Source organism: Lepidochelys olivacea (assembly GCF_965140295.1).
Source record: "Lepidochelys olivacea isolate rLepOli2 genome assembly, chromosome: 2".
In the NCBI taxonomy this organism is placed as follows: Eukaryota; Metazoa; Chordata; order Testudines; family Cheloniidae; genus Lepidochelys; species Lepidochelys olivacea.
The window spans coordinates 211,481,812-211,500,896 of record NC_140412.1 but is presented as its reverse complement, the minus strand read 5'-3'; the positions used below and the strand labels follow the sequence as shown (position 1 = coordinate 211,500,896).

The window sequence follows — 19,085 nt, the reverse complement described above, 5'->3', positions numbered from 1 at the left end:
ACATTTAACTGCATCAGCAACCACTCACGAGCAATTTTCCAAAAGATCTCTAAGCATTATTGACAATGCTTTGGTAAATTATGTGTGTCTTTCCTAAGAGTTGGTGTAGCTCATTTAATTCATATTAATTGATTTTTAGGCTTCCCTTGATTAATTGAACTGGGTTCGTCTTGTACAGAATGCAATAAATAATCATTAAAATGAGGGAGATGTGACTCCACAGATTATAAAGTTAAGTACATTAGAAGTCAGAGAGGACAAAATGGAAAAAAAAGTTTAACCCAAGAAGTATTTTCCCAAGCTCCAAGTTCTACAGAATATATATGTATATATGCTAGTGACTCTAATTTTCTTAGACTTGTATTTTTTTAATAAAAAGCCCAAAACATTTCTCATGGAAAATTAGCTTTTCATTCCAAGCTTTATTCAGTAAATAGTGCTCCAGATCAAAGCCCCAGGGTGGCATATCTCATCTGCTGGGAATTTTGGAATGAAAATAATTTAAAGACCTGCGCTTAGAACGCTCCTTGTCCTGTCCCTTCCCATCCTTTCCGTTTAACTCAAGCTAAGTGGATAAAGATGGAATTTCACTTTTGTCCATGTTTTGTGCTTGGCATGGGACTACGTGAGTAAATATTATTCCTTTCAAGAGCTTTAAATATGCTTTGCCTGTTTTGATTACCATGTAGTATATTGGAAGAGGTTATACATTCTAAAGGATCATAAAGTAGGATTGTCAAATTAAAACTATAGGAAAGAAGTTATGAAGAAAAGCTCCATTGGTGAGTACAATATACATACATCAGTGGCTCTCAAACTGTGGGTCAGGACCACAAAGTGCATCGTAACACCATTTTAATGGGGTTGCCAGGGCTAGCTTAGACGTTCCCGGGACCAAAGCCCGAGAGCTTCAGCCCTGGGCATCAGGACTCAGGTTACAGGCCCCCTGCCTGGGGCTGAAGTCATTGGGCTTTGTCTTTGCCCCTGTCATAAAAATGAAGGGAAGGGTAACCACCTTTCTGTATACAGTGCTATAAAATCCCTCCTGGCCAGAGGCAAAACCCTTTCACATGTAAAGGGTTAAGAAGCTAAGATAACCTCGCTGGCACCTGACCAAAATGACCAATGAGGAGATGTCATAAATATAAAGGGAAGGGTAAACCCCTTTGAAATCCCTCCTGGCCAGGGGAAAGCTCCTCTCACCTGTAAAGGGTTAAGAAGCTAAAGGTAACCTCGCTGGCACCTGACCAAAATGACCAATGAGGAGACAAGATACTTTCAAAAGCTGGGAGGAGGGAGAGAAACAAAGGGTCTGTCTGTCTATATGCTGGTCTTCTTTGTCGGGGATAGACCAGGAATGGAGTCTTAGAACTTTTAGTAAGTAATCTAGCTAGGTATGTGTTAGATTATGATTTCTTTAAATGGCTGAGAAAAGAATTGTGCTGAATAGAATAACTATTTCTGTCTGTGTATCTTTTTTGTAACTTAAGGTTTTGCCTAGAGGGGTTCTCTATGTTTTTGAATCTAATTACCCTGTAAGATATCTACCATCCTGATTTTACAGGGGGGATTTCTTTATTTCTATTTACTTCTTCTATTTTTATTAAAAGTCTTCTTGTAAGAAACTGAATGCTTGTTCATTGTTCTCAGATCCAAGGGTTTGGGTCTGTGGTCACCTATGCAAATTGGTGAGGCTTTTTATCCAACATTTCCCAGGAAAGGGGGGGTGCAAGTGTTGGGAGGATTGTTCATTGTTCTTAAGATCCAAGGGTCTGGGTCTGTAGTCACCTAGGCAAATTGGTGAGGCTTTTTACCAAACCTTGTCCAGGAAGTGGGGTGCAAGGTTTTGGGAAGTATTTTAGGGGGAAGGACGCGTCCAAACAGCTCTTCCCCAGTAACCAGTATTTGTTTGGTGGTGGTAGCGGCCAGTCCAAGGACAACGGATGGAATATTTTGTACCTTGGGGAAGTTTTGAACTAAGCTGGTAAAGATAAGCTTAGGAGGTTTTTCATGCAGGTCCCCACATCTGTACCCTAGAGTTCAGAGTGGGGGAGGAACCTTGACATGGTGGTTATTCTATTCAGCACAATTCTTTTCTCAGCCATTTAAAGAAATCATAATCTAACACATACCTAGCTAGATTACTTACTAAAAGTTCTAAGACTCCATTCCTGGTCTATCCCCGACAAAGACCAGCATATATACAGACAGACCCTTTGTTTCTCTCCCTCCTCCCAGCTTTTGAAAGTATCTTGTCTCCTCATTGGTCATTTTGGTCAGGTGCCAGCTAGGTTACCTTTAGCTTCTTAACCCTTTACAGGTGAGAGGAGCTTTCCCCTGGCCAGGAGGGATTTCAAAGGGGTTTACCCTTCCCTTTATATTTATGACAGGAGACAAGATACTTTCAAATTTGGAGGGGGAGAAACAAAGGGTTTGTCTGTCTGTGCCGGGAACAGATCAGGAATGCAGTCTCAGTACTTCTGTTAGTAAGTAATCTAGCTAGAAATGCATTAGATTTCCTTTTGTTTAATGGCTGGTAAAATAAGCTGTGGTGGGTGGAATATATATTCCTGTTTTTGTGTCTTTTTGTAACTTAAGGTTTTGCCTAGAGGGATTCTCTGTTTTTTTAATCTGATTACCCTGTAAAGTATTTACCATCTGGATCTTACAGAGGTGATTCTTTTACCTTTTCTTTAATTAAAATTCTTCTTTTAAGAACCTGATTTATTTTTCATTGTTCTTAAGATCCAAAGGTTTGGGTCTGTGTTCACCTGTACAAATTGGTGAGGATTTTTATCACGCCTTCCTCAGGAAAGGGGGTGTAGAGCTTGGGAGTATATTTTGGGGGAAGACGTCTCCAAGTGGGCTCTTTCCCTGTTCTTTGTTTAACACACTTGGTGGTGGCAGCATACGGTTCAAGGACAAGGCAAAGTTTATACCTTGGGGAAGTTTTTAACCTAAGCTGGTAAGAATAAGCTTAGGGGGTCTTTCATGCAGGTCCCCACATCTGTACTCCAGAGTTCAGAGTGGGGAAGGAACCTTGACACCCCCCTCCCCCGCACTGGGGGTTTGAGCTGAGTCAGGCTTGAGTCCCTCCCTCTTCCCCCCCCCCCCCAGGGTCACGTAGTAATTTTTATTGCCCAAAGGTGGTCACGGTGCAATGAAGTTTGAGAACCCCTGACATACACTAAGTAATGGATTAATTGCCTAACCCAATACTCATTGAAGTCAGTAGACTCCCTTTGATTTCAAATGGCATTAGATTGGGTGCAATCCTGTTCTTTTGAAGTCAATGGCGGTATCCTCAATTGACTTCAAGTAGGAACTGGATTGGGGATTATGACATATGTGGGAGTCTGTGGGGATCAGTGGAATCAGAGCAAGACCATCATGCACATTTTTTTACTTGACCTGAACACTATTTTTCAATCAAGAGTTCCAGAAGTGAAATATCAAATTCCTAGCACATTAACTCTACTTAATAGTACAATGGTGATTAATTATAGATCTTAACATTTTTAGCCTTCTGTTGGTGTTTTTTAAAAATAACTCAAATCAGGGATGCTGGAACAGGGGGCCATGGTCTCATCACTTTTTACCGGCTGGAAGGACGAGCAATGGGAGAAGGGGAGCAAGTGGGTGATGGGGTCTTGGAGGAGAAGAGGTATGCAGCGGCGGGGCCTCAGGAAGAAAGGGTGGCACGAAGGCAGAGGATCACAGAGAAGGCACAGTGTGGGACGGGGCCTCAGGGAGAAGGGGTGTAGTCTCAAATATATGGTGAAATGATGCATAGCACTCAACTGCTGTGGCAATGAAAGTCTTGTGAGTACTGTGAGAATTATTCTAAATTGTAAAAAGTTGGGGAGACTCAGTTCGATTACTTGAATACTTTGTTTAGTGCACTGAAAGGGTTATGCTTTTGAAATGGAGTTTGAAAATTACTATTGCTGGCAATCCTTCCTTAGTTGTGTAACTGCTTCTGAGGTATATAACTGTATTTAATCTTTGAAATATTCCTTTGCCCTGTCATTTAGATTTGTTTTTGTTCCTTCGATGTTTTCAGCCACGTGTTCAGGATTCCATTTGCCTTTTTATGGCCTATGCTCACACCAGTGTCAATGAGATGAGTGAAAAATATTATCAGAACGAGAGGCGGTACAATTACACCACTCCAAAAAGTTTCCTGGAGCAAATCTCACTTTATAAGGTCCTGCTGGAGAAGAAATACAAGGAGATGTCCAAGCGCATGGAACATCTGGTGAATGGCATTCAGAAGTTAAAAACAACAGCTTCTCAGGTAAATTATCACATATAAGGAAAGACATACTCTTGTCTCTCTCTCTCCTCTAAGGGATGCATTTTTTTTTCAATCTGACCGTGGCAATATTAGTAATCTTATATTGAAACATCTCTGCACCTTTTCAGTAGGCTGCTGAGTTCTGGCACTGCCAGTTCAGTGCTGTACTAGGTCTTTGAAGCTGGATTTTATTTTATGTGGTGCCTTTCAAACTCCCAAGTACGTGTAGATGACTGTCAAGGAAATGGGTTACTATCTTAACATTTGAGCTAGATTGTGGCTCAAAGTCAGAGCCTGCCCTAGAGGGGTGAGGAGGGCCCCAGAAGAAATTTTGGGAGTCTCAGAGTGCAGTAGCAGCAGGGCCACCGTAGGAGAAGGTACAGACGTGCTCCTGTCTGTGACAGCTGGCTGGCTGATGGGAAAGGGAGGGTTAGAGGGGTGAAGCCATGCCATCATTTCTTCCTGTCTCTTTTTAGGAGGCTAAGCTAGTTAGCTGTAAACAGTGCCTGTGCTCCCCACCAAACTGTGACTCGTCTCTGCACAGGGATACCAGGAGGGGAAAAGCTCTTTGGATCCTCTTTTCCCTTTTCAGCCTCAGACACATGCTCATGGCTGGCAATTTGTTTGCTAAAACTAAGAAGTCCCTGTGTTTATAGAACTAGAAAGAACATTCAGTTGTGGTGTTTGCATACCATTGCAACTTTGTGCTAGTGCATGAGAACCAGGGGGGAAACTATTCCTATTGTTCAAGCTGAGGGATGTGAAAAAAGTAAACAGCCAACATAAAAGCTTTTTATTACTGTATTAACAGTCAGCTTTAGGATATCACATGGTGCTCATGAAACAATGCCTCAAGAGGGTTAAGTGGGAAGATTCCCAGGGTTCTAACAGAGGCAAAGGTGGGGAGAGGTTGTGTAATAATTTTTTTTTTTTGGGGGGGGGGGGCGCTTCAGCATTTCATCTTAACGTTTTCCAGCAAACAAACAGAACAGCTCTCAGATCTTCTGCTGGCTTTGAGGTTTAAAGCCACTACTACTGACTTGGCACCTGTCTGTATCAGGTTATAGTTTATCTCTTCTGATTTGATACAGAATCATATCATGACCAACAAGCAGATAAAGTGCTTGAATGAGTAAGAAAAACCAAAGAAGAATAAGAAGAATATATATTTTAAGCCCTTCCATTATGCATGGAAAAATACTGTTGTTGAATATTTTGATGTGGGCGACTAGTATGTCAGGCAATAAATTGCTCTTTCAACAGACAGGTAGCCTTTGTTAAACAAAACCTGATTTATTTATTTATTTATTTATTATGTAAACCCTTCGGCAAATCTCCATTAAAATTATCTATGAAAGGCTTTTCAGAGCGATTAATGAGCATTTTGCAACATGTCCTGTTGCTGGTGTTTATACAGTTGCATCTACGTCAGGGCTTGCAGCACCTTGTTGAGCTGCTTAGACATCTGGTTTCAAGAACAACCTTGGTCTCTCATAAACTGGACAGATCACGGTTTGTGCCCATCAGAGGAGGGGCTGAGGTTTTGGCGGTTGTGGTTTGATTGTTTTGTATAATTTTGTTAGTTCATTTAGAAAGCAACAAACTTCTCCCCTGAGCTACAGAAATGGGGCTGTAGTATGGAAACAAATCATAACAAGTGAAGATGAAAAATAAGGGATGGATACTATTTTGCTTTGAAATGGAACTGAAAACAAAGCTAAAGTACAAGTTATATCCAAGTGTTATACATCCCCCTTCAGGAAGTGTACTTGTTCCAGAACTGTGCCTGATTAATGGCTACTCCAAAAAATTTCTTCTCTGTTGCACTGCAGGTAGAAGACCTGAAATCCAAACTAGCCTCTCAAGAGGCAGAACTACAACTGAGAAATCAAGATGCTGAAGCTTTGATTACTAAGATAGGGCTTCAGACGGAGAAAGTGAGCCAGGAAAGAGCCACTGCTGATGCAGAGGAGCGAAAGGTCAGTCTAATTCCACCATTTAGGGTTGTTGAGCTATATTTAACACAAAATAAACCTTTGTAGGTGAACAGTTTTGAAAAACTTCCTCTCTAGGGAGCATGAAGTCTAAAAAATGGTCTGAAATGCTGTTACAAGTATAAGTATATACTTGTAACAGCATTTCAGACCATGATTATCATTTGAACTTTCTTTACATTATGCATTTTCTCAACCTTTTAGCTTTTAATGATATGAAAGAACAATAAATACTGAGCTCATTCAAGCATATAATGGATGTGGATCTTCAGAATCGGGCCTATCTGTAATACAGTAATGGTCACAGAGTCTTCTCTGAGAACTTTAGGTTTCTAAAGGCTTTGTGGTTGTAATTAAATTGAACAACTCAATTGATATCAAAGTCCATTCCATTGCCTTACATTTATTTCCAAATTTTGAATCCTAAAATCCTTCCATGGAATGTATAAGTAGGGTGACCACATGTCCTGTTTTGGCCAGGACAGTCTTTTTTATAAGCCCTGTCCCAGCCATCCCGACTTTTTTGGGAAAAGTGGGGCATTTTTCCTGTTTGCTCTTGCCAACTGATCAAATTTGCAAGAGCAAATGGGAGAAATACCCACCTTTGTCAAAAAGTGTGAGCAGCAATGCCAGCCCCATGCAGAGCTTGGATAGGGAGCAGGCAGAGCTCGAGCAAGCAGTGACACCAGCCCCAGCCTTGTGCAGGGGTGGAGGTGGGGCACAGGGCAGGCAGGGCTTGAATGAGCAGTGACACCAGGCTTGAGTGGGGAGGGGAGCTTGGGCAAGCAGTGATGCCAGCCTCGCGTGGCCGGGGTGCTCCAGCAAGCAGCTTGGGCCAGCCCCAGATGGGAAGGGGGAGGTGTTGGGCAAGCAGCTCATGCCTGCCCCATGCATCAGGGTCGGGGGGTTGCTCAGGCTAGTCCCATGCAGTGTCCTGTTTTCCTTTTGGGAAATAGGGTTGCCCTATGTGTAAGCAGTTTCGAATCTTCATCCTTTTTCTCTGCTCTACTCAGCATATGGAATTATCTATCAATTTTATTATTAAAAAGACAAAGAAACTAGACTCAGATTCAGGGTTTTATCCTGAACCGAAAAGTTTAAACCACGAAATGAAGCATCCTATTTTTGCACTAAAAATACAGTGACTATACCTTTGTTATCATAGCTATTGATCTGTTGAAGTCCCTGTGGCCTAATGGACTTCTGCAAGCTTGGCAGTTTGCTGTGAAAACTTGTGTGTTGTCTCCATTACCGACATCAGAGAGACGACTTTCCTAATGTTTCAGAATAGCAATTAAACTGTTTTGGTGTAGGGACAGGTAACTCAAGTCACAACAAATTTTGTAAACTGAGTTGAGAACAGTCACGGTCATACTATGCTGTCTGTAGGGCTGTCAAAACTTTCACCTTTCCTTGTGGCTATCCTTCATCCCATAGCTGTTGACTTGCTACAAGGGTTACTATTTGGGGTGCTTTATTGTTTTAATGCAACTTTTTGAGCCTCATTCTGCTTTCGTTAGAGACGGTGTTTTTTTGTTTTGCCACTGATACAATAAGGGTCTGCTCCAGTTTCTACTTATATCTCTCCACTTTATGCTAATTATGGACGTTAACCTTGGCAAATCCCATTTTATACAAGAATTTAAAAGATTTGCCATACATGTTAAAATCAAAGTAGCACCACTAAACTTGCGCAGATTGGATTGCTCAGGAAAAGCTCCCCATTTTTTTCAATCACCTTTCAGTGGACTTTTTATTGCATCTGTTCTGCATGTTTCTGATAGATTTAGGATTGAGGAATGTCCTTGTCACAATTCAAATTACTTCATTAAGCAATTAGGTACAACACAATTAGATATCCCAGGCCATTTTTTCAGGCTCGAGGCAAAGCCTCCTGCCTATAACAATTGCAACATTCCCTTTACTTGTCTTATTGCTCTGCTAAAACATTTTAATTGGGATGAAGTTATCTGTGTGTGTGTGTGACACTAATCCCAAGATATTTTAAAAAGCTGCAGATGGTCTATAAAGACTAATTTGCACCTGAAACTTTTTATAAAATGTGATCAGCAAATGAGAATTCAAGCAGTTTATAAATATTTTTCAAACCATGGAATGTTGGCAATTAATCACACTTATTTTAATTACTTTAGTTTAAAACCTTTAGAGTAGGGAAGTGTGACAGGGTCCCCAGTGTGCAGCCTGGCCTGTGGAACTGCTGAGCCTCTCTAAACCCACCAACCTGAGGTATCCCTCACATTTTGATGCTGATGTCAAGCTACAAACATCTAATAAGCACTGAACTTACACAGACATCCACAGGCAGGGACATACCTGTGATACATGATCTCCCAGCCACTCATGAACTATCAATACGGATGCTCCAGCCAATTCCTTCCAGCTCCCCACCCTTGCACCCCAGAACTGTACCATCTTGCACTGGGTCAGAACCCTTGCCAGTGCAAGTTCATTGCCTAGTTTGCCACTTCTTTGTGGAAAAGTGGACACGCACTAGCCTTTGTAACCTGAGCAGATTTCCCAAGCACTTTAGACAACTCCACTGGTAAGGATAAAACATCAAAATGAGTTTATTAACTACAGAAAGATAGATTTTAAGGATTTTAAATGGTAGGCATAAAGGTCAGAGATAGTTACCTTAATCCTAAACTTTTAGTCTAAGCAAGAGTTGAATCAAACAGCTTTTCTCACCCTGACAGATGATACAACCAGGTTACAGTTCCTCTATACACAGACTGGACTCTCTTTCTAGCCTGGGACCAAACTTCCCCAGTTCAAAGCCTTTGTCTTCCAGAGGAGCTTCCAGCTGTTGACATGGGGAGGGGCGAAGAGAGACGAAGAGATGATGTCATTTCTTTTTTTATTTTTTTATTTTCTTCCAGCTTGCTGGAAAGATCCTTGCTGTTTTGATGGGATCAGGCACTTCCCATTGGTCAAGCAGTCTCTATTTCGTACGTGATTTCTCTAAGGAGTCTCTGGGATGGTTGATTCTTTTCTTTATAGGTGTTGATGAGCTATTAACACTGTATGGCTTCTGATGGCTACTCCTTTGTTGTAACTGAAAGGTTGGTTTTGGGTGTTCCCAGCCTGACAGCATATTCCAGTAACAACACTGCTCATACAATGGCTGTACATACAATCCAATGGGACATCCGATGAAGTGAGCTGTAGCTCACGAAAGCTCATGCTCCAATAAATTGATTAGTCTCCAAGGTGCCACAAGTCCTCCTTTGCTTTTTGCGAATACAGACTAACACGGCTGCTACTCTGAAACCTGGGATATTTATGTTCAACAGATCAAGACTTTTAAAATGATACCTCAGAAGGTATATTTTGTACAAAACATGTGAACATGGAGGTTCCAGGGTGCTCCTACTACAGAACATCAGAGGAAGCTAATGGTGTAGGGATTTTGCAAGTTTTAAAGCATTTACTAGATGCCTTTACTAGACGCCTTTAGAGATGCCCTGCCTATAGGGGAGAGGGGAGGGATGGGGTGGTCAGATCACGTCAGAATCATCCAGAGAGGAAGGACGGGTCTGGATGGGACCAGACCCGTGGTGTAAGCTGGAGCTTGTACAGGAGTCAAGAGAGTCTGCGTATAGGTATCACTTCTTTTGAGCTTGTAAACAATGGCAGTTGCTCTGTGGGCAGCTGCAGTCACTCTTCGATGTGGTAGGTTGACATCACCCAGAGTAGCTGTACAGCTGTAAATGCATTGTGATATGTCTTGCTTTCGAATAAGGAACCTGCCCCCTTCAAAGCAGAAAACCACACTGTCACACTAGTACAGTGGAGTATAGGTATTGTGGATGCTAGAATTACATGGCGTAAGCATGGGGAGTGAGGCTGGAACCACTCTGACTGCCCCCTCCGACTAAAACAATGCTTTTGGTGTGTGTGCTGCACTTGGATCATCATGTTCACTAGTCCAACTAATTTTTACATGTGATTGTACATTTGATTTCCAGCTTCCCCAGCAATTCAGATATTGCTCAGGAGCTCTTACCTGTAGGAACTTCCGCCCTGAACTGGACAACTAAAATGTTGGGGATAGGTTTTTAATACTGATCTCCACTTGGAGGAGTGGACTGATTGAAATCACCCTTCTGTCTCCCATTCCATTACTTTTTTTTCTTAAAAATCAATATAGCTTCTTAACTTCCTCCAGCCACCAAGAAGCAAAGAGTAATAGCACAATAAACAAGAACAAGGAAGAGAAAATTAGGGAAATCAGAAAATGGAAATAAAACTAAAGCATCAGCTTGTGTGATATTTTAATTGTCTATTCTGTTTAATGGAAAGGACTACATCATATTTGAACCACTGCATGGTACTGTTTATGGTGCAGGCGAGTTCAGTTGGTACATGTTCTTACCATTTTGAAATGGTGTTACATATGTTGTATGCAACGTTGTTGTAGTCATGTTGGTCCCAGGATATTAGAGAGACAAAGTGGGTGGGGTAATATCTTTTATTGGACCAATTTATTGAAGAGCTCTGTGCACCTCCAAAGCTTGTCTCTCTCATGAACAGAAGCTGGTCCAATAAAAGATATTCCCTCACCCAACTTGTCTCACCACAGCTGTTGGGCTGATCTGCTGACTTGTACCTTCACATATAATTGCAGCTTGTCTAAAACAGAATTTGTATTTTTTCCCATGTATAGTATAGCAGTAGCTTAGGCTGGCCGGCTTGCAGCACATAGAGAGAAAGTGTGAACCAAGGAAGATATGAAAACTAGTACTTAATTTTATAGTATGCTATGTCTGTGATGCAAACTGACGTATGCTGGGAAATTCAACCTATAACTCCCACCAACTCAATCCTGAACTCAAGTTGTTTTGGAGGTGGGGAAAGGCAGGAGGGACTGTTAAGCTTCATTTTGAGTTTCCTGGTTTAGCAATGTGTCACTTAATCTGAGTTTATTCTTAGTTTATTGTTTTCTTTGGTTTCCTAGATGTATTATAAATACACACACACACACGGCTGCCAGCCCAGATTATTGTACAAACAACTACTGTAGTTAGGACATTACCTATTCATAGTAAAAGTTCTTATGGAGACTTTTTACTACCAATGCACTGTAGTGGCTATCCAAATATTAATATCCCAATCACTGTAATATTTTGCTTTCTCCATAATTAGACTTTATTCAAGCAAGACCTAACAGGAAATGTGTGCATGAGAAGCTATTTCACATGAGTTGTGAGGTACAAGGATAAAGACCAAACTACATACAACTGACTTCAGCCCCAGGCAGCATATCCTTACAAAATAAGTACAATAATTTCCCAAATATGTAATTGTAAGCATAGGCACCAACTTCTGCTCGTGCCTGTGGGTGCTCGACCCCCCTGTGCCTCCTGCCGTGCCCCCAATTCCACCCCCTTCCCCAAAATACCTGCCCCAACTCTGCCCCCTCCCTGCCCCGCCCCCATTTCAACTCCTTCCCCAAATCCCTGCCCCGGCCCCGCCTCCTCCCATGAGCATGCCACGTTCCTGCTCCTCCCCCTCCTTCCCGGAGCTTGCTATGCCGTCAAACAGCTGTTTGGCAGTGGCAAGCGCTGTGAGGTAGGTGGAGGAGCAGGGATGCGGTGTGCTCAGGGGAGGAGGCGGAGGAGGAGGTGAGATGGGGTGGGGGGCACGGGGAGGGGAGCTTGGCTGCCAGTGGATGCAGAGCACCCACTAATTTTTCCCCATACAGAAATTCTCTACTAAGGTCTTGTCTACATGAGAAATTTGTACTGATATAACCCAGATCGGTTTTTAAACTGATATAGTGAAACCATTGCACAAGGATGTGTGGATGCTCTTATTTCAGTTTTAAGATGGCTTAATTTGGTTTAGCTTAAGCCTGTTCTTAATAGTTTGGCTGAAGTCTATCTTAAACAAAAATAAGAGTGCCCATAAGGAAACTGCATTGATTTAACCATATCTGTTTAAATTCCCACCTGAAATTAAACCAGTGCAAATACTAGGGGAGTCCATTGCACTCTGTCAGGTTACTCATGGGGTCTCCTTAGAATCCCTGGGTATGTGAATGGCAGCAGAGACCATCAGTAAGTGTCAGAACAAGAGAAGTCTCACCTATATAGTAGTCAAGACATAAAATCGGACAACCTGACAGCTAGAGAGAGAGAAGCTGTGCTGCCCAGATACACAGAGACTTCTGGGAGAGAAGCCTGTAGGCACTGCCCAGCTGGTGAAGGCTGGGGATGGGAAGAGTGGGGGCTGTGGTAAACACCTTCCCCCTGCAGGTAGCAGCAACAGCAGGAAGATAAGCAGAGGTTGGGCAACTTGTTCCTCCACCATGAGGTTCAGTCACTGCAAGGAGCCAAGCAGCTTGCTCCCCTACTGAGCCAGGAAAGAGCAGCATTAGGAGCACAGGGAGACACTGGAAAATGATTCACCCACTCCCTGTTCAGAGGAGAAGTAGCCACTGCAGAGGGTTAGGCTATGTCTACACTACCACGGTAAGTCGACCTATGCTACACAACTCCAGGTACACGAATAACGTAGCTGGAGTTGATGTACCTTACATCGAGTTACCCCGGGGTCTACACTGTGGGGGGTCAGCGGGAGAAAATCTCCCATTGTCTTACGTTACTCTTCTAGTTGGGGGTAGAGTACAGGGGTCAACTTTACTAGACCCGCTAAATCAACTGCCGGTGGATCGATCTCGGAGCGTCGATCCCGGCTATAATGTAGACCTGCCCTTAGAGACTGAGCAGTGGAGGCAGGATCTCCACTGCTGCAGCAGCTGGTGTGGGAGCTAAGAGAGTGAGGAGATCTGGTGTGCTGCTGGAGAGCAGGGGAATTCTGATATCACGGGTAACTTGGAATATCCCTCTGCTACTCCCAAGGAACAATGGGACCTGCTGAAATTCTAAGAGCTAGCTGCACCAAAGGGCCCCAGCTAAACCAGGATTCCCTGCCAACAACTCACCTACACCATTCTCCAAGAAGCTTGCAATGTATTTTGAGGGATCAGAATAGCCTAGTGTGGAAGAATCTGACAGGTTCAGACTTGGATGAAGTAAAACTGGTGGAGTAACCCTGAGCTTGTAGGGAGCCAAGACAGACCTCTTGTCAGCCATGCTTCAAATAATTCAACTCACGTATTAGGTGTCTGATAGTCAAGCAGGAGTTCTGTGGTCACTGGGGAGACACTGAGGTGGTACTTGTGCAAGTGACTGTCTGACAGCATCTAGAAGGGAAAATTACTGGTGGCCTAGGCTATTTTTGATGGTCATATTTGTTTCTGAAATTTGTTCTTTGCTCTGGGGTAGATGTGGTGCTCCTCGGGGCACTCAGGACTGTGAGTCACCTTGTTGCCACCTGCCTGCGATGCAAGGAAGCCTTGCCTGTGCCAGCTGGGTGTTAACTCCCTGACACAATCAGCCTGTCAGGTGCTCAAACACTCTATTCTAAGCTACACCAGTCCTGCCAGTTGAAAATAGCTGCACTCCAGCCCCTAAGTCCCTTCAAAGTGTCCCCCTGTGATGTGCAGCCCCTGATCACTGGATACCCACAGAAATCCCAGATCCTCCATTTCTAAAGGAATGGTGTACTCTAGTTTTGCCTTAGAACACTGCTCCTGCATCATATGCAGCATTTGAGTTCAATTATAATAAATCAAAGAGAAATTTATGTAAGAAAAAAAGAGATTTAACTAGAAACCCAGGGGAACAAATGGTTACATACAAAACAAAACCATAAAACAGGAGCTAGGGCCTACACTTATTAACTGTTACCTTTCCTAGCTAATGCGCAGATAGATTCTCACACCCAAAGTTGTCTTTTGTAGCAATCACTAGCCCCAAGGAGCAGGACCCAATCTTTCATGAAGCATTTCTGCTTCTCGGAGAATGGATCCAGAGTATCTTTCTCCATCCTGTTGATATGTTGAATCAGTCTGTTGCCTTTATTCACTGACAGGGTGACCCCCTTGCTGTCATATCCTTCCTTTCCACTTCCAGATGGTTTCAATGTTTATAGTTTACCTTTGATGGTTTTCCATTGGCTTCTTTGGGTTGTTGCAATGGCTGACAATAGAGCAACATATTACATATTTGGCTAGCCTGTGCGGGGTGACAACACCCTCTAACTTGACTGGGCCTCCACCGAGACATACGCTTTTTCTCTGGTGACTCATTTTCACTCCAAGACCATAAAAGCATAATTTTCCATATAGTTACATTACTCCTTAGATATCACCCACATCTCACAATGGTTATGGGTATCAATAAGTTACACACTTTCAGTAGAGACCTCACATGCTACCTTTTATGGATAAATACCATGAAAGCAATGTATTAGGTATAGTGAGTTTGTCAGGACTGAGACAGGAGTTGCAGTGAACCCTGTGCCAGTTGGCACCCATGGTGTTTTTGTGTCACAGTATGGCCAGGCTTCTCCTATCCTCTTTCCAAACTCTCCACTTTCCACCATGCAAACTGAGCAGAAGTTCAGCACTCCTCACTTATCTATCACTACCCCAGTTTTAAATCCCCAATTTTAGGGGGTAGCAGTGAGCAAAATTACCCTTTTCAACCTGCCCCCAGTCTAACCTTCATTGAGGGAACGACCGTTTTTCAGAGGTTATTTCCCCGCATCAGTGCCCTCCCTCTTTTCTCTTCTTCTTCCACGTGGCAGAGCTGATCAAACTGAGTAAACAGGGCATGAGATGCTCCCACCTCTAAGGAGAATGTATCATGAGGCAAAGACTAGGAGCTCTCCCACAATCGCTCGCAGCCCAGGGACCCTCAGGAAAAGGCCAGGAAAAGGGGCTCATATTTAAGACCTCTGGCCTTATGCAGCACCAGCCAAGACTCTTCCAGAGAAACCTCTGCAACAGTGGTGAGCTGGAGCCGGTTCGCACCAGTTCGCATGAACCAGTTGTTAAATTTTGAAGCAGTTTTAGAACCAGTTGTTAACCCGCTTCCCTGCAGGGGGCGCTGAGGCTTTGATGGGCTCCGGACTGGAAGTGATGTAATTCCTGCTCCGGCCGCCGGGGGCGCTGCACTGCGGGAGCCATGTGGGCTGCCGTCTAGCCCTGGGCATGAGCCCTGTAGCTGCTGCTGCTCCCCTGGCCCTCGGGCTCCCGGTGCTGCCTGGTGGGTCCCCGGCTGCTCTGCTGGGCCTGGGCTGCGTCCTGCTGCTCTCCCCGTGAGCACCCACCCCCCTGCCCGCAGCCAGCCCCTGCCTCCAGCCACCCCCTGCCCTGCCCGCACCAGCCCCTGCCGCACCCCCTGCCCTGCCCGCACCAGCCCCTGCCTTCAGCCACCCCCACACCCCTGCCTCCAGCCACCCCTTGCCTCCAGACGCACCAGCCCCTGCCGCACCCCCTGCCCTGCCTCCAGCGATCCCCTGCCCTGCCCGCACTAGCCCCTGTCTCCAGCCACCCCCTGCCCTGCCTGCACCAGCCCCTGCCCTGCCCGCAGCCAGCCCCTGCGGCACCCCCTGCCCTGCCTCCAGTCACCTCCACACCCCCTGCCGCCCCCCTGCCCTGCCCGCAGCCAGCCTGTCTCCAGCCACCCCCCGCCCTGCCCGCAGCCAGCCCCTGTCTCCAGCCACCCCCGCACCCCCTGCCCTGCCTGCAGCCAGCCCCTGTCTCCAGCCATCCCCGCACCGTCTGCCCGGCCTGCACCAGCCCCTGCCACACCCCCTGACCTGCCCACAGCCAGCCCTGCACCCCCTGCCTCCAGCTAGCCCTGCCCCACGTCCACTGGTGCCCTGCACTTCCCAGGGCAGTAACCCTGCACACCTGCTTCAATGAGGGGGGCAGGGAGCAGCTGGGACCCACACATGTGCACACCCTAGGGTGACCAGACAGCAAGTGTGAAAAATCAGGATGGCGGGGGGGGGGGGGGGGTAATAGGAGCCTATATAAGAAAAAGACCCCAAAATCGGGACTGTCCCTATAAAATCGGGACATCTGGTCACCCTAGCACACCCCCAGGGAGTGGCGGGGACCCACACGTGTGAAACGGAGCTCATTTCTAGTTCAGGCCCATCTTTTTAAAAAAGAACTTTAGGCAGGGTTAACATACATCTGTATTTTCCCGGACAGGTCAGGCTTTTTGGTTCTTAAATCGCCGTCCGGGAGGAATTTTTAAATCTTAAAAATTCCTCCCGGGAAAATACAGACGTATGGTAACCCTGTTGGTACAAAAAATACATACTGGGGCACATCCCTTAAATCAGAACTTTTTATAGGGAACCAGTTGTTAAGATTTTGGCAGCTCATCACTGCTCTGCAAGGTTCTTGGGACTATACAAATCAGACCATCCTCACTCATCAAGAACCATTCAGGCTGGCTCTTTGGGATTTCCAGGATCCCCTGAGAAAGGAGTACAACAATTTGATGACTCTCCTATATATAAACAGGCAAGGAGTGTTGTCCTTATTCTCTACACAACAGAGAGAATATGGGGAAACCACATGGGCACAACTGGATTCCAAATAATGGTATTTACTAACTATATACAAATGCACAAGACTTCACTAGATACTGTGACAGGATCAGGCCAGATGGCTACAGGAGAGTATTGGGTTTTTTTTTTTTTGGTCTTTAATGTGACTTTATTCTTTCAGCAAAAAGAAGAGTGAACTCTTAAGCGACCAGAGCAGAGGCAGTGGATGACTCATACTTCCACTTGGGTGGGAGTACTCTCTTGATCTTGTAGTAACAAGCCAGCCTGTGAATTCTGCTCTCAGTCAGAAGCAGACGACATCTGGCATCTTTATCCTTCTGAGTAGCAGCCATGTTAGTCTGTATCCGCAAAAAGAAAAGGAGTACTTGTGGCACCTTCGAGACTCACAAATTTATTTGAGCATAAGCTTTCGTGAGCTACAGCTCACTTCCTCGGATGCTGTACCTAACTAAAGCTTATGCTCAAATAAATTTGTTAGTCTCTAAGGTGCCACGAGTACTCCTTTTCTGTTTCTCTCAAGATGTTTATGGACAGCAACAGCTTTCTTGATCAAGTGGTACAGATCCTCTGGAAGGTCTGGAGCAAGTCCCTTGGACTTAAGGATCCTTAAAATTTTGTTGCTAGTGACAAAACAAACTTTGGCAACACCATGAGAATCCCTTAGGATTACACCGATCTGTGAGGGAGTCAGACCTTTCTTAGCCAGTTTGCAGATCTGTTCCTTTATGTCATCAGAAGTAAGTTTTAACCATGTGGGCACACTGACTGGGACAGGCCCTTCCTCGAAGTGTGCATGCGACCCATGATGGGGAGAGTGTTAGAAGGCAGATATATTAGTCCCAGATTAAGCAGGTCCATTTTCCCTGGGTAAGGTAACAGGGGCAGTTCCAGAACAAGAAGGAACTTCCTGGAACAAATTCAGGCAGGCTAATTAGGACACCTGGAGTCAATTAAGAAGCTGCTAGAATCAATTAGGGCATGCTGGCTAATCGGAGCACCTGAGTTTAAAAAGGACCTCACTTCAGTTTGTGGCGAGCGTCTGAGGAGCTGGGAGCAAGAGGCACTAGGAGCTGAAAGTGAGGAAACTACAATCCATCGGTGATCTTCCTGAAAATACCATCCTGGCCACTATGGATGTAGAAGTGGCCAGGATGGTACACCTCTACACCAACATTCCACACAAAGATGGACTACAAGCCGTCAGGAACACTATCCCCGATAATGTCACGGCAAACCTGGTGGCTGAACTTTGTGACTTTGTCCTCACCCATAACTATTTCACATTTGGGGACAATGTATACCTTCAAATCAGCAGCACTGCTATGGGTACCCGCATGGCCCCACAGTATGCCAACATTTTTATGACTGACTTAGAACAACACTTCCTCAGCTCTCGTCCCCTAATGCCCCTACGCTAGTTGCACTATATTGATGCATCTTCATCATCTGGACCCATGGAAAAGAAGCCCTTGAGGAATTCCACCATGATTTCAACAATTTCCATCCCACCATCAACCTCAGCCTGGACCAGTCCACACAAGAGATCCACTTCCTGGACACTACGGTGCTAATAAGCGATGGTCACATAAACACCACCCTCTACCGGAAACCTAGTGACCGCTATTCCTACCTACATGCCTCCAGCTTTCACCCAGACCACACCACACAGTCCATTGTCTATAGCCAAGCTCTATGATACAACCGTATTTGCTCCAACCCCTCAGACAGAGACAAACACCTACAAGATCTCTATCAAGCATTCTTACAACTACAATACCCACCTGCGGAAGTGAAGAAACAGATTGACAGAGCCAAAAGAGTACCCAGAAGTCACCTACTACAGGACAGGCCTAACAAAGAAAATAACAGAACGCCAGTAGCCATCACCTTCAGCCCCCAACTAAAACCTCTCCAACGCATTATCAAGGATCTACAACCTATCCTGAAGGACGACCCATCACTCTCACAAATCTTGGGAAACAGGCCAGTCCTTGCCTACAGACAGCCCCCCAGCCTGAAGCAAATACTCACCAGCAACTACATACCACACAACAGAACCACTAACCCAGGAACCTATCCTTGCAACAAAGCCCATTGCCAACTGTGCCCACATATCTATTCAAGGGACACCATCACAGGGCCTAATAACATCAGCCACACTATCAGAGGCTCGTTCACCTGCACATCTGCCAATGTGATATATGCCATCATGTGCAAGCAATGCCTCTCTGCCATGTACATTGGTCAAACTGGACAGTCTCTACGTAAAAGAATAAATGGACACAAATCAGATGTCAAGAATTATAACATTTTATAAACCAGTCGGAGAACACTTC

At 44.8% G+C, this 19,085-nt stretch overlaps 1 protein-coding gene and 1 pseudogene across 2 annotated transcripts in view; one reads left to right on the top strand and one right to left on the bottom strand.

Moving 5' to 3' along the window:
- DNAH11 (dynein axonemal heavy chain 11) overlaps nucleotides 1–19,085 on the top strand; it is a 299,590-nt gene that overhangs the window by 177,604 nt on the left and 102,901 nt on the right. Inside the window, exons 56-57 of the mRNA XM_084618686.1 lie at nucleotides 4,064–4,297; nucleotides 6,130–6,276. Coding sequence (XP_084474812.1) covers nucleotides 4,064–4,297; nucleotides 6,130–6,276 — 381 coding nt within the window. The remainder of the gene's footprint in view (nucleotides 1–4,063; nucleotides 4,298–6,129; nucleotides 6,277–19,085) is intronic.
- On the bottom strand, nucleotides 16,888–17,553 carry LOC311515534 (small ribosomal subunit protein uS15-like; annotated as a pseudogene). Its single transcript has 2 exons — nucleotides 17,255–17,553; nucleotides 16,888–17,066 (listed from the first exon to the last, which is right to left on the bottom strand). The product of its transcript is annotated as a small ribosomal subunit protein uS15-like (transcript).